This window comes from Stylophora pistillata, chromosome 12 (genome assembly GCF_964205215.1).
Source record: "Stylophora pistillata chromosome 12, jaStyPist1.2, whole genome shotgun sequence".
Lineage (NCBI taxonomy): Eukaryota > Metazoa > Cnidaria > Anthozoa > Scleractinia > Pocilloporidae > Stylophora > Stylophora pistillata.
The window spans coordinates 17538561-17555000 of NC_142530.1; the positions used below are offsets into that span (position 1 = coordinate 17538561).

General features: G+C 38.8%; 1 protein-coding gene across 2 annotated transcripts in view; it reads right to left on the reverse strand.

The window, feature by feature from the left end:
• Positions 1 to 218: 218 nt before the first annotated feature.
• Positions 219 to 16440, reverse strand: part of LOC111326252 (uncharacterized) — a 20904-nt gene continuing 4682 nt past the window's right edge. Inside the window, exons 2-7 of one of the 2 annotated variants that reach the window (XM_088741224.1) lie at positions 8840 to 8973; positions 7760 to 7858; positions 6175 to 6456; positions 4389 to 4796; positions 3654 to 4127; positions 219 to 2663 (exon numbers count right to left, since the gene is read on the reverse strand). In XM_088741224.1, the coding sequence (XP_088597350.1) occupies positions 2149 to 2663; positions 3654 to 4127; positions 4389 to 4796; positions 6175 to 6456; positions 7760 to 7858; positions 8840 to 8864 (1803 nt within the window). In that variant the 5' untranslated portion in view covers positions 8865 to 8973 and the 3' untranslated portion in view covers positions 219 to 2148. Of the gene's footprint in view, positions 2664 to 3653; positions 4128 to 4388; positions 4797 to 6174; positions 6457 to 7759; positions 7859 to 8839; positions 8974 to 12404; positions 14201 to 15731; positions 16125 to 16440 lie in introns of those variants that run through there. The other variant, XM_022930210.2, reaches the window with a different exon arrangement.

Genomic DNA, 16440 nt, shown 5'->3' on the forward strand with positions numbered 1-16440 from the left:
TTTGATTTTGTATTGGCAGCATCTTTTCGTCTCCTGTAGTCGCTGAAGTTAAGTATAGGATGAGTGCTAACGCAGACTTTAGTGCCCAGAGATGAAACTACCTTAGCTAAAATTTCAATTCCACATCGTAGAGAGGGTCTTAACTAAAAAAAAGAAAATAATTCACCAGTCTATTTTTTTTTCAAATGACGTAGTCTAATAAAGTCTTTGAAATCAAGTAAAAACAAATAAGGAAGTATATTTCAAACTCGCTAAAAACTTATTCGAGGACTAACTAACAAAAGTGCAAGTAATGTTCGTGTCGGGTACTGCTACAAAAAAATCATCGTTGTTAATTTGACCTGAATAATCATTTACAATTGATTGTGAGAAAACAAAAGAAACAATTCAAATAGCATCATACAAACTCTTAAGCAAAGGGATAGGGAATCCTTTAAATCATACCTCATTCTAAAAACACTCTGTCCACCTAATAGCGAATGTATCAATTACAATATGAAACCTGAAATATACACTTTGACCCTATATCACGCAGCGGAAAACATGCAAAAAACCAGTCGACCATTATCACAGACGTTTGATATATCTGAACAAAACTGATTTTTTTAAAGACATTTCAGTTCTCGTTCTCAAAATAAAATTCCCTGCTTAACAATTCAGTCTTCCACCCTAGTTTTCCTTCGAGGATCGCGGGTGAAGCGCCGCGCTGCGTTTCCATGACTAAAACAATTGTGACGTTGAAATCGCAGCTGCCGAGGTAGCCATTGACATTGTTTAATGCTTCTTAACAGCTTTGTACATAGGGTTCTAGACTTGCCATTCGCCTTTCGCTTTTCTGTATAGTTTTAGATATTTTTTTACTTATCAGATTTAGATTTTGAATCTGTTCAGATTTTACTCCGTTATTTATTGTTTTCCAGACACTTTGATATCCAAAAAAAGAGAGTAAATGTGAGCCGAAAGTGAGTTATTTTGGATCGTTTTTTACGCTGTTGAGATTTTGTACTGTAGAGGATTTTATAAGAATTATTCCTAAATAAAGTTATTATTATTAGTTTTACAAATTTTAAAGGAAAAAAAAGTCTTCTACCTTAGTGAGCGATCTGGGTTTATATAATACGGCGCAATGATGTTTGTTGAGAGGACGTTTATCCTTTTGACTAGTCTAACAACACGCGATCCTTTGATGTGAAATTACCCGAGACCACTTCTCGCGCCTAGATAGGAAATTTCTTGATACGACTATGCTTGCCTAGATTGTTCAAATCGAGATCATTTCGCCTTCTATAACAAAATTTTTAACACTTTCATAAATATACACCGTCGGGGCTCCCACGATGCCTCCTCGGGTTTTTGAACGAAGGCTAAATCACACACCAAAGAAAAATTAGGAACATACAAACAAAGAGTTATCTGACTCTTAAAATCCGCCTTTTATAGTTATTAATGTTGTAAGGAAGTCGTCCACAAAACCTTCTCTATTTCAAAATTTTAGGACCGGAATTAGCAAAAGGCGATCTTGTTAAAGATTATTAATTACATGTATCCACTTTCTTTCAGATCGTAGTTGTTAAAATAGTAGGGATACAAATGAATTAAGTTCCTTTTGATACCGGTACCACTTCATTTATAACTTTTTAAGTTTCAACTACAGCTGATTTAGCACAAGAGGATAATTTCTTTATGCGTCCTCCTTCGAATCAGCGCCCCCTCGCCAAAATTTGAAATAAGCGCCCAGGCATTCATTCGAGGAGATACGGTATGTCTATAATGTTATTATGTGTTATTAGTTGTCTGAGCTATTTACTGCGTGTTTCCTCATGTATGAATTGAACTATTGCACTTCTCGTAGTGATAGCGTTTTTCCTCTTCTCTTTCTTCCTTTTTATGTGTTATCTTTTTGACCTGTAATCTACTTTAATCAAATGCTGATGTCAACTGGCTGCCTGGCTCCGCTTGCCCTGACTCCGCTTTCCCTAGCTCCGCCAGCCCTTATGGTTATTCCAGGCAGCCGGCCGTCTAGTTCTATTTTCACCTTTTTTTGGAAAAACTTAGAAGGAAAGAGAGAGTATTAATAAAGAGTGTCGCTGTTGTTGATGTTGTTACACGCCAAAAACTCTAAGTCTAAACCTGCTGGGTTTTGAGTCTTTAGGTATATAGAAGCATTCCGAACAGCTCAATCCCAGATAAATATATTCCATATTTGTGGGAGGTATTTCTACCTGTTTGGAAAATCCGAAAAAAACGGAAGGCTCCAACCTCTCCTCCAACTGACCACGTACCTGTATAAAATGGAGGAGGACCTTCGAACTGTATGCCATTTTTTTCGTGAATAGTTTCAAGTTCTTTCCAGTTTTTTTCATCATTAGATCCTTGTAGCTGCCATTGTGTAAGTGCTGACTCTCCATCTTTTTGGCCTTGTCTTAAAGAGTAGTGCGTAATTACGAGACGGAAACTTGAGCCCAGATCAATGGACCACCATGAGTCTTTCCTCTCTTTTGTTCCACTGATAGTTCCTTTCTGATGGTCGAATATGTCATTCGCTCTTCCCGGCCCATCGGAAGATCTGGAAGCAAGCAGTTTCGACGAAGCATTTCTCTTCAAGAAGCATATAACACCATGGCAGTTTCTGCTAAATTCCGTGTCGGTTGATAAGAAGACGCCTGATCGGAAGCAAAAATTAAGGTAGTAAACAATTATAAATACAACGTAGTCCCCAACGCGATCATTTAATAAACATCAACTATCCATTCATCCTTTCGTCACTTCATTGATGGGTAAAGTTTACCGAGATACTGGGTGCAGTCTGATCACTCAAAAACTGATGGATCGAGATTATCTCAGTTAGGAAAGCAATCGATCGACTTTCTCCGATCGGTTTTTCGACGTAACGCATCTACTCTTGGAATGCTAAGAAAATGTAGGTCCAAAAAAATTTGATTATCACAAGTCCTTTACTCGTGCCTCGCAAACTTTTGCCCGTTTCTCTCCAAATTCTATGGAGGTATAAAATTGACATACTAAATAGTCCCTTTTACAGTTGTGGACTTGGTGGCCAAGCCTTTGAACAGGAGTGAGGCTAAGTGTGACCCTGTTGTGTTAGAGACCTGTACCTAGTTAGCATGATAACAAAGTAATTTGCATTTGAAAAGCAGCAACATCTCTATCATAACAAGGTCAGCCTTAGCCTCACTCCTGTTCAAAGGCTTGACCACCGAGCCCACAACTGTAAAAAGGGACTATTTTGCAAACCTTCGAGTGCGTCTCGGGTTTCTATAACTTTCGAGAATTCTCCTAACCTTGCTTAGAGTATTAGATGAAAGTATGTAAGCAAGGAAAGAGAAAACTAAACCCTAAGTCAGAATTTGACAAATTTTTCTCCATGTCAAATATTTGTTATTTGTACGTGAAAGTACTTTGCGAGGATTGCGAATGCTTTCAGTCTAAAATGTTATCAAATTGTGCTGGGGAACCTCAAAGCGTGACATCACACCCACGTTAACATACTCTCATCTAAACTAGCCAATCGACCAACGAGAGCACGCGTACATCATTTTATTATGTTATAGTGTAAGGGAACGCGTGGCTGACAATTTTAAACTAGAACAGATTAGCCAAGTACAGCACTGTTATCTTTGTGCCTATGTACTTACGACTTCGGAAGTCGAGGTTCCTTAGCCTATCGTGTAGCTTTTGGCACTCCTTCCGACTGTCGTCCGCTACTTTGGTGAGCTCTTTTACTTTAGTCGACAGCTTGTGATTTTCGCTCTTTACCCGATCCAGCTTTTCTGGATCAATTTGATCTTTTAACTTCAATTTTAGTTGCTCGTTCTCTGCTTGTAGCTTTTCAATCTGTTCCATCATTTTCTTGGTTTCTTCCACAACTTCTTCTTTTTCTTCCAGAATTTTCTTTTTTTCTGTCTTAATCCTTTCGATTCTGTTTTTTAACATTTCTATTTCTTCCATTTTAGTTTTGCTTCTTTTCTCAAGGTTACCGATTTCCTTGACTATTTTATCCCTGGCGTCCTTCCATTTCTCTTCATTGCCTGTGCGCATGCGCCCAAGTTCTGCTTTTATATCGTTGAGGTTCTCCTCCAAATTAAGACACAGCCTGCACATCTGGTTCCCTAGGTAAACAATTTCCAGGTTAGAATCACTCAGTTAAAAATAATGTAATATCAATGAGAACTAAGTCACAAACACTCGAAATACCCATGTTGAGGGAACAACTACGGCAGACAGAAGAATTCCGTCTTTTCTCGATTCAAAGTTCACGGCCCTGATATGATTAAATTCGATCGGTTGGAGTCAGCATCTAAATGATCCCTGCGTTTCTTAACGAAATATAATTTTTCGACATTTTCTTTTGGATGACTTTTATTCCTCACCGGTATTTTCGAGTTTTGATGATACCCCAGCAAACTCCCTCCAGTCTTCATAGATCATTTTAAGATTCTCCAGTAAATTTTGAAGATCTGCATCAATCTGGTCGCAAGTTTTCCCCACACAACTGGTGTCCTGCTCCAGACCATCCTTGACGCTTTTTTCAGTTGACAGGTCTGAAACGTACATTTCCAGCCGTTTGATTGTTGTTTCGAAGTGTTGGACCCTTGTTTCGACATTCTGTCGTTCATCTTCACCCCCTACTTTTTGCATTTCGAGGAGGATTTTCTTCAGTTCTTTCTTTGTGGTTTGTTGCTCGTTCTGTACATCCTCTCTCAGCCGTTCGAAGCTCCTTCGTAACCTCCCACTTTGTATCCGGGCGCGTTTTAACCCTACCTCTACTTTTTCTAATCCTATTCAGATAAAGAAACAAAAAATCGTAGATGAAAGCCCAAGATAGCAAGGTAGCAGGCTCTTTTTCAGATTTGTAGGCAAATATTTTCAAACTAGTAATACTGCGCTGGATTTCATAAGGAATTCCTGGCACACTGCATTTCACGTACATGCCCATGCATTAACAGTAAATGTCGAGTAAATGATTTGAATCCAGGGGTAACATGTGAACGCGTGGTCTATCCATCCAGGTGACGGTAGTTCTGAGGGTAGTGGTGACTGAAGTTTCGTCAGGTAAGCTGTCAGTCGTGTTGCAAGTGACAGCTTATCCGATAAAATAAATACTTTGATTGTATCTACAACAATATGACTGAAACAAACGAAGTCGCAAGTCCTACGTTTATAAGACTACACGGTACATATAGGCATCTCTGAAACCATCTCGCACATCCTACAACACTTCAATATCCGCGTAACCCACAGATCAATCACTACACCACCGGTGTGGACGAACCGATCTACAAACAAGGAGCATCGACTGCCAAGCTTCCTATATCGAAGAGACCGACTAGAATCCCAAAACAATACCGATTGAACGCAAACGAGCGACAAAGTTAACAATGAAGTCAACAATCAAATTGCTGAAAATCATCGATCGACTCCCGAACTACGCTACTGACTTGAAATATGCGCAAGGCTTAACTTACACTCCTGAATTCTTTCAACGACTGACTCTGGAAAACTGGTTCACTAACTTAGATCAGACTCCCACCAACAGATTTCGACAATTACTGGTACCATAAAAACGACTTATTCACGACATTTACATAACAAACGACCTAACATAACCGAGGATCAAAACTTAACAATCACGGCCGCCATACACAACTTGAGTCTTCAAAAACACCAAAGCAAAACGGCTGACAAATAGCAGTTCACAGGTACTTATAACACTTCACTGACAACAACTGTTCACTTGACTCTGATGATGACTTCCGCTGAGGTTGTCGAAAAGCTATTCACTGGACAATAGTCTTTCTCCGGATTTTCGGCCTTACCTGAACGATCAGACTACCCGAAGAAAAGCATATACATTTGTTGTGGCGAAATAGATAATTCTTTTTCAACCTTTTAAACGCATTTCAAAGTGACGTTAAGCCTCCGCTGTAGTACTTTAATCTCGAAAAACTGTACATTGAAGCCAATGGACCTCAGAACTTTTGCCTTTGGGACTTTTTTACATGAGTGAGAGCTAAATTGATTGAGACTGAAACGTCCTTAATATAACCAGTAAACTTTTCATTTGACGATCCTTTGCTAACCAAGGTTGAAAAATGGCTTTAAAAATAGATGGAGTTAGCATTGAGAGAATTCCCCTTAAATTAGGAGGTTACATACCAAGTAGTTTTTGAGCGACATCTCTTCTCTTCATCTCTTCAAGAGCATCGATAAGTCTTCCAATTGTTGCTTTATCTCCTTCTCTTTGACACCAAGTTTCAAGGACCTTCCACACCTTCTCAGAGCATTTTTCGTTATCAGCTCCTATAATGTTTATGTCAGCAAAGGATAGTTTTAAAAGACCAGCCAGATGTTTCCAGTCTTCACCAACGTCATTCGAAATTAACGCTACGTGGAACGGAGTGACAGCACTCTCTCCATACTGTACATTCCTAGTGGTGTCTACAAAATAAATATACCATGTAACTGAAAACAAAAATGCTTGAACAGAAAGTAAGCCAAAGGTGCTGCTAAATGAGACGAAGTCCAATAGATTATTCATAATAATCACTTCGACGAATAATTGCTTTTATTAGTATAATTACTCAGGTATTATCGAATTCTGCTTTAAATTCATTTTAAAGTTGAAACCATTCTGATGTACCGAATTTAATAGAATCTTTTGTTCTCTTCGTGACATTGACAAAACGTGAGGTAGCCATTTTGAAATATAGCGTCCCTGTTATTATCACCTCGCGCCAGGTGATGATTTTGATCTTTTTTGCGCGGGATCAAAGCGGGCAATCCGGAGCAGACGAGATGGTCCTATTTTGCCTGTTCGGTTAAACTATCAGAACACAGGATTTGCTTTCTATTGCCCACAGGCGCAGACAGCAATAATATATAGATTAAGTTTCGCCTAAAAGCGGAGCTCGCTTTCTTTTTTTTCCTGCATGTCTCGTCAACAAAACCAAAGCTCCTACTATGGATGAAGTGCGTGTTTATAAATTTTTTTCAGCTTGATGGGTTACTACTACTTTTTTGTATAATTATGGGACCATTGCGAGGATGAGCCCGCACAGCTCTCGGCTGCGCATGCTTAACGTACCATCCACTAAATTCATCTCGAACCCAGGGTCTCTTCGGCTATGTACAAGTGTGGCGCAAGTGTGGTGTTCAAACGCCCGCTGGACACGACTAAAACCGTGGCGTTGGAGCGCCCGCGGTACATGCTAAAAGTAGTACCTTGTACGGTCGCCCGTACGGTCATAAGTCCAAATTTTTTCGGCTTGATGGGTTACTACTACTATTTTTTATAATTATGGGGCTACGCTGCGCGCGCTGGGAGCTCCACTGTAAAAATATGCATTATTGACCTAGCGTGAGGTCAAGATGGCTGGATACTGGACGAGCTCTTTTTTGCCCTTTTATAAAACAACAAAAAAGAAAAAAAGAACGAGGCTGACTGCTGTCTGTCTTTTGCCACCTTTGCGACTCCGTCACTGACATTGTCCAAAAATTACGGGCTTGGTAAGTCCGTTCCACGCAACATTTTTCTTGCGCAGGATCAAATCTAGCAATCCTGAGCATGCAATTGGGCCCAGCTTGCCCGCTCAGTAACCAATCAGGACACAGGACTCCCTTAATATTGCCCACAGTTGCCTCCAGCGATGTAAATATACAAATTATTGATAATAAGTGACTTTTTGGAGGGGACAATTAGTAAACCTGATACTTTTCAGTATGAAATTATGAATTTAAAAACCTTCATTGCCGGCATCTGAATCATCCATCCGTCTAGGAGGAACGGTTGTGAGTGCCATGGAAGTCCAGATACCTCCGGCTTCTGACCCGGCAAAATTAGCTAAAGGAAACAAGAAACATCGGTGAGGACATCAGTTAACCTGCGATCAGTCCTTCTTGTTTTGGGGGGGAACGCAATGGTGTGACAGTGCAAGAGTCGAGAAAACGAAGACTAGGGAACAGCCCATACAAGACGGCACGAGCTGTCTACTGCCAGTCTAAACTGGATCCAGCCTTTCTTTTTCCTAGGGAAAACACGATAAAGAGAAAGGGAAAGAAAAACTTTTCCTCGATCTCTGAAGTTTTTTCAGGCTTCTTTTCCGCAATTGCTTTCCTCCTGCATCGACCATTTCTTTGCTTAATTCCCTTCCGCAAACAATTGTTAATCTAACATACTGTACTACAAAATGATTTTTTTGGATTTAAATACGTACCTATATTATGGCCCAATAATAACACAATTTAAAAGACCATTCATTTCACAAGCTTAACAGTATCAGCTTTAGATAATCATTCGAAATTCATCAGCATTACAGAACCATTAGCAGAGCATTACAGAGCTTCATTTTTAATTCTCTCGTAATTTCTAATTCCTTAAAACATTCTCGCCTCCCTATATCCTACATGAAACAATGGAAAAAGACTGGTAGCTATAGACGTGACGGAGTAAAGAAAACTCGGTAACAAAAGGTAGCTCTTGCTTGAGCTTTGCCTAGTGGCCGCAGTATAACTGTGTCAGCGGTGGAGTCACAGTTGTGGCATTCTCTTGAAGTGAGCCACGAAGCAAGACAAAGGGAATTAATATCAGAACACACAGACATTCCATTTATATCGTCGTTGAAAAAAATTGCTGGATTATTTCCTTACAAACATAAAATGTAGGTCGGAAAATATAATCGTAGAGCAAGAAAAGTTTGGGAAACATGGATTTGATAGGGTGTACTTGAACAGGTGAAATTCCTTTGATCAAGTGCCTACTTCCCTGTTTTTAGACTAGAACATTTGATTCTCCCGATGCTGATTAAAAATGGTAAAATGTTACCTTCGACCCTTCCAATGGCCGCCATAACTTGACTCCGATGATGTTTTGATCCCACTCACTGAGGTTGTCGAGAAATCAGAGAGCCATTCGTTTTTGGTGGAAATTAATCCTGGCTTAAGTATATCGTGATGAGCCTAAATTTACAAATAAAGTTGCATATTTAAGTTTATATTCGGCGTTAAGTCAACGAAACCCAATAACCTATTGTAAACTCTGGTAAACTTTGGTATATTTAGAACAATTCGGGATAATTAAATTTTTTTTCAGGCCTTATTTCCACTACCAGTGGAAGAGTGATAGGTGAAAAAAGCGGGTAAGTTTCTAAAGAAACTGTGATGCTGCGTCAGGGGGAGAAGTATGACAAGACAAATTTTGTTTTATCAACTGAGTTAACAATGTAAATTGGCCTCCTTAGATAGTTTCAAAGCTAACATTTCGAGCGTTAGCGCTTCGTCAAAATGAACAAGTTTAGTCCTAGTGCCATTTAATAATTTACATATTAACCTCGCTCGCTCGAGCCGTACTGGTGAAAATTGGCCCTTGGTAGTTTTATGCGGACCTCACATGATTTCGAGTGTATTTTGGGATAAATCAGCAGAGATTAATTTTCCGAAGGCTTATTAAATTGTATTCTTTGACAAATTTACGGGTGCTGATTGATTCCAAATTGCACAAGAAAAGCATCTGATTTCTAGTTAATAATCTACAAACAAAAAAATTACTTTGCATGTCATGGCTCACTAGTTCTGGCCGCTTGCCTTTGTCTTGTTGTTGAAGTGGTCGGGCTTTTCCCTCAAGACCTTGCTTCAATCGTCCTAACTCTCTTTTACGATTCAACAAGCCTATGTACCATTCCTCCGTTAGGTATTGGTCGACAATAATGACCATTACACTAAAGCCATCGCGCTGGTATTCGTCCTGGCTTTCGTACGAATTGTTACGTAAAACTCCTCGAGAATTTTATTCGGGGTCTCTGGTTCATTCTTTCATAGCCATTTTTGGATGCAGAAGACTTTCAGACTTTTAGCCGATTGTTTTTCCTTTGTTGGGTGTCTTTGTTTTTATGTATTCTTGCTCGAGTCTGAATTATCACCTCACCTTTCCGCCATTTTGTTTGTTGTGCTTTCGCGACTTACCTGTCAATTAACATTAATCACTTTTCTTCTCTCAATTTTTGTGCACTCAGTTTCAACTTTCTGCTGTTTTTGGATTTAATTGACGCGTTCTCAGCCGGTGAGCACGCCAAATGTTTTGCATGAATATTGTTAGGTCTGAAACAATAGATTGTAAACTGTTTATAATCTCTTGGTCTTGTTCAAAATCTAACCAGCATAGAATGCGAGTTCGATCTGAAATCACAAATATGATTTCAGGCTAAAAAATTTCACGATGCAAAGTTCAATTACCACTTTATTGCACCAGTACAAATATATCAATTGATTGTTTACAAAAAGTTGCAAAACTTCTCACGCGATGGCTTCTTTGTCTTTCATTTATCTGAAATTTGATTGGCTAATATAAACGAGTCTTAATCTAGCTGGCTGTTTTTTTTTAGTGTGGATTTCTTTCAAGTTTACGTTCGTTATGAAATTCTTCCAATGCAAAAGTTATGGTCAAATACCATACAATTTCACAAAAACATTCTAGTTTGCCCGTTTCAATGGTTATGAATGATAAATGATGTCTAAGCATTATGCGTGATTTTAAGTAGTATCTTAAGATAATTATAAATCGCTTCAATTTCCTGAAAATTCCAGAACCCTAATAGATTTGATGTTTCATTTTCTCATAACTTCTCATGCTATGAAACATTCTTGCATCCCTATATCCCTTATGAAACGAAGGAGTCTAACCCGCGATGATTACGTCTACATGATAAATCATCTAAATCGCCGCATTTCTCTTCACCCGGTATCAAGTTATCTTTCTCAAAGTATCATTTGATGGGGTACTTCAAGGGAAATTGGGCCACGAAAAGCAGCTCTTAGCTGAACTTTGCCCGTTGGCCGCTTTAACTCCGTTTGGTGCACAGTTGCTGTGCACTTACGTTCGGTTTGTCGGCATTTTTTAGTCTGGGCCACGAAGCATGACGAAGGGATTTACTATCCGAGAACGACAGTCGTTCTATATTAGCGTCGTTGAACGCCATTGCTGGTGCATTTCCATAGAACTTAAAACTAGTTTGGAAAATGAAATCGTGTGACAACAACCGTCTTGCGTAAAGAAGGATTTGATTGTTTGTTCCGCGTCTACTCCGATCTCGAACATCTAAATTTCATTGGATGAAGCGCCGACCTGGTAATCAAACTACACGATCGCCATTTACTCCTAGGTTCAGCGACCATGTATTGACTACTCTTAAGATAAGGCTTACCGTTTACATCGATCCTGTCTTGTGCACCAGAAACGTAACTTGTTGAGAGGCTTACGGCACTGCTCTTTGACATAATTAAACTCACGTGATGCCCTTACTGCACGATGCTGCTCAGTGTAGCCGACCAGGCGTCGGGTGATGGGAACTCAAGGACCGATTACAAACTCTGGCATGTTTTGATATATTTAAAGTGATAATTTGCACATGAATCAATGCATTGCTGCTAATCAGCAGTTCTTGTAATAATTTTTTTAAAAGAAACTGGTTCACAAGTTTATATTCTAGTAAAGACTTGCCTACCTCCCTGGTCAGTAAAACAGAAATGCTGACTATCCGCTACATTTCTTTGTGAGAAATGTTTAGGATAACTAAACAACATTTTATCTTCGAATTAACCGGCGTATTAGTTGGATGACTGCGAAGGCATTCCACAACAATTCAGTTCAGGTCAGTGTTAGTGATAGTATCTAAACTGAAACTGTTTAACCCTTACACCCATAAAATCTTAATATCAATTCGCTACACTTTCTCTAAGAATGTTGTGGTGAAATAAAACAATATCCCATATTTTTCTATCTTCTCCTCCCCTTTTTGCTTGAAAATGTGATGAAAGTCAAAGAGAAGCGCACCATTGGTCTCTCATGAGAGTGAAAACGTTAAGCAGATAATGAACTTAAGATTTCTACCGTGTGAAAGTTTGATGTGTACGAAGCGAGAATAACCTGACAAGTTTGGAGATCTAAAGCGAATGACCTAATCGTTTATATAAATCTACCAATCGTAAAAAACTTAATTAACAACACAGGCTACTCATTCGTTTATTTAATTTTATTTCCTAACGCAGACTTTTGGGTTACTCACCACCTGTCATGGAATAAATAGCGAGTAACGTGGCCAATCAGATTGCAGCGTTTGTAAGAAAACCAGAGCTGCACGACTTTATTTAGTTTATCATTTTCGACACTGAGTCGCAACGTTTGCCTGTTCATGACTTTTCGAGCAAATTCTTCTCTCAAGAGTTACTTTATGCCCGGTTTTCATGAATTATCCTTACTCGGCACTTTATTTAGAGAAAAATACTTCGTTGCGTTTAAACCAAATCAAAAAGTATTTGTTTTCATTAAAACTCTCTGAGCCAATTAAGTTGTTCTACTCCTACATCATTTTCACGTTTGTATTTCAGGCAACAAATAAACACAAAACAAAACGTCGTTTATTTATCCGCTTTAAGTCTCTCAACCAAAAGCTCGTCCAAAATACTGACGTGCTGACAAAGATACATAAGAGAGGAAAAGTAGCAACTAAAAAGATAACACTTGTAAAGCCTCTTTATAAAAGAGAAACTCCATAAATTGTTTTTAATTATTACTAACGTTACTGAAAAATAGGAAGACATAATAAAAACGGTAAAAATTCTTTCCTACTCAGGGTTTTTCAGGATTCAATAAGCTATAGCTCTCGGAGAATTTTTCGCTTTTCGGAACACATATGCTGTCTGTTGATAAATATCTGTTCATCTTTTCGCGCCAAATGGAGGCTTCTGTGTTCATTATCCTTCAAATATTTGCGGAATGCGTGGTACACAATGTTTACAAACTGCTTACCGATTACTGCGTGCGTTGTTCACTTTCGATGTTCTCTGGTCCAAATGTATTAACAAACACACATGTCTTTCCTTCTAGAACGACAGAAAAATGCTCCCTCACCTAGAATTAAATTTTATCGGCTTTTATTGTATTCAACGTAAGGTTTGAAAATTGGGGAATGTCACTGGATATTCCCAAATTTTTCATTGGGGCAAAAATGATCACGTGACGCATTTAAACCAAACATTTGCGAGCAGTACAATTTTATGGATTATAAAAAAAAGCTGACAATATTCTAGGCACTCGAAAAGCTACAGTCCGTATCACCATTTTGAAAATGCTCATAATTTTCCCCTACTCTCCGGTTATGGAGAATCCAATAACCTAACAATTTCCTATAGGAATCAGTTGTTCTTTACAAACTCGGACAGACAAAAATGCAAAGATGAAACACTCAATCGCTTAGGTTGTGTGAGGTGATTATTTACATAAATACTCCAGCAGCATAGGCAACTCGCAAGCTATTTCACTCACTTACTTTTCAATGTCTACAATTTCATGTAACTGTTTATAAAATATTGATATGACATGCCCTTTTAAAACTGATCACAGGGGATGGCATCTTAACCTTTTTTAAATTACATTTCATTCAAAACCAAGCAGCGAATTGCAATCTCCTAAATGTGGCAAAACGAGAGAAACATTACACTCTACATGAAAATATAAGAAGATACAAAGAAAAACTTATTTGGCCCCTCAAAGACAGTTTTAATGGGAAGTCGTACACAAACCTTGCTTTCTGAGAGTTTACCATCTATTTTGGCTGCTTGATAAAAACTTTATAGGTTAAAGCCTCCTTAGCCGTTAGCTCACAGATATTTAGAAGTACTCCGTACAGCTCAATTCCAGATAGGTGTATTCCATATTTGCCAGAGGAATTAACACCCGTCTGGAAAATTCGAAAAAAGCGAAAAGGCCCTATTTCCCCTTTTACAGACCATTTGCCAGTACAAAATAGAGTAGGAGCTATGAACTGTGGATCATTCCTGTCGTGAATAGTTTCAATGGTTTCCCAGTCCTTCCCATCATTGGATCCCTTCAACTGCCATTGGGTAAGGACTGACTCTTTCTCTCTTTTGCCGTGCCTTAAAGCGTAGTGTGTGATCACAAGCTGATGGCTTGAGCCCAGATCAATAGACCACCATGAATTTTCTCTTTCTTCTGTCCCACTGATGACACCTGTCTTATGGTTTAACACGTCACTCGCTTCTCCATGGCCATCGGAAGATCTGGAAGCAATGGGCTCAGCGCCGCAGGGTGCATTTCCTGCCCTGTGTTTTAGGAAGCATATGACACCAGTGCATATGCCGACAAATTCCCTTCCAGCTGGTAAGAAAACGCCTAAGTAAAAACGGTAAAATTGAAGAACAGTTCCCCAAAATATCTGTCGACCGACTGTCGGCCGACTGTTGGCGAACAAAACACAGAAAAACACAACGAAAACACAACAGAAACACAACGAAAACACGGGCTCGTGCAATTTTGCGCAACGAAAATGTGTCAGTCAGATACTATGCATCAAGTTCACATAAATGAAGATCGATATGGTCAATAATGCCTCGCACTCGAAATTTACCTCTATCGCGTGGTGTTCGTCAAAATTTATATTGAGGTAATTGTGAAAGTTCAAACTTACCAAGATGACAGTCTATTTACTCGTTTCTGAATTTGTGTTCATTATGTCGGCCAACTGTCGGTGAACAGTCGGCCGACAGTTGGCCGACTGATATTTTGGGGATCTCTCCTTCAACTTTTACAGTAAAAACAAAAATTACATAGATAACATTTAAAAAAAAGTTGTCCCCCTTTCCACATCATCGAACACCAGTAATAAATGTGCAAAACAGAAAAGAAGGGTTTCAGGAAAAGCTAGAAAGAGAACAATCAACGCTTTTCTATTTGTTTTATGATAAAGAATCCGTTAAATTCTCCTCTCGTCAGTTTCAATTTTCAAAACAAACTTTATTTCCAAAGCGAACAACAGAGTCGTCAGCATGTTCTATTCTCCTATAAAGCACGCCATAATAAGCCAATCAGAACCCTTGTTAGAAAGGTTCAAATAATTTTATTGGTTGAACAAGACTCAAGCTGTCAAGTATGTCAAACCACAAAGTTTGCAAACCATCAAAGTTTACAACTTGCAATAGTTCACAAACTGAAATTGTTGTTTTGTTCTGTTTTGTTTTTGAACGCCAAACTATGTATACTCTACGAGTGTTTGCTGAGTTTAAAATTTCATTATTGTGGGTAAACTTACAACTGAGCGTGAAAACCTCCAAATATCGGACAGTTCATTTCGTTTTCTCTATAAGAGTTTTTCGTCTCTACTCAAGTTATAATAACCTCAGTTACGGCGCTTGGCACAAACCTTTGTTTGGTTCTTCTGTTGCTACTTGCTGGCTGCCTTGCTCCGAAATTTCACTTTCAACAAAAAAAAAGTGAGAGAGAAATCCGGAAAATGGTTGGACATAGTGCAAATTGGCAGATGGCGTAACAGCTTTAGTTCAGTTCTGTGTTATCTACTCTGAGGATTTTCGTCTCCGCTCAAGTTATAACAACGTCAATTACGGCGCTTGGCACGTTTACAAAACTTTGTTTGGTTCTTCTTTTGTTACTTTACGGCTTCTTTGTTCACTTTTAACAACAAAGAAGCGAGAGAGAACTCCGGAAAATGGTTAGACATGGTACAAATTGGCAGATGGTGTGACAGCTTTAGCTCAACTCCGTGTTCCCGCTCTGATAAAGCACGCTTTTTCAACCAATGACGGCGCGCGTTATATCCGAACTTTATTATAAACTATGAAAGATTAGCAAAAAATAGAAAGCCAATATTATCTTTTAATTTTTAAAGAGTTCGTGCCTATGTACTTACGACTTTGGAAGTTTATGAACGTCTTAAGCTCCTCTTGTAAGAACTTGCACTCAAACTCAGCATCCTTTGCTTTCTTTTTCAGCTCTTCTATTTCAGTCGACAGCTTTTCATTTTCAGCCTCCAGATTAATTTCACCATTTAACTTCATTTCCAGCTCCTTTTTCTCGGCTTCAGGCTTTTGAACCTCTTCCGCCATTTCTTCGTTTGGTTTGATGGCTTCATTTTTTTCTACCTTAACCGGTCTATTACTTTTTTTTAACTTTCTTATCTGCTCTCGTTGACCTTTGTTCATTTGGTCTGAATTTGCAATTTTGATTTTCAGTGAATCTCTTTCTCCTTTTACATCGTTGAGTTCCTTCTCCAAAGCAGGACACCGAAAACATATTGAGCTCTCTAAGTAAATAAGTTAAGATTAGAATCACTTAATCAAACTCAGCTTAAAACCACTGATAACGTAATCACCAAAACATTAAATATCCTTGATTCCCCAACGACAGAGGGTGTCTCGTACTTTCTCGATAAAACACTTCCGGTGATTATTTCAAATCTACCGAGCCTGTTGAACTCAGAGCTTTCCCAAGACCAGCGTTTAGTAAAGGAGTAAAAGTTTCCGTCATTCCCATCGAGACCAAAAGATAGTTGGTCAAGACAGCATGATCTTTTCTTGTGCCCAGTTGCAACAAACTGTTCATGGTCTTCTCTGAGTGTC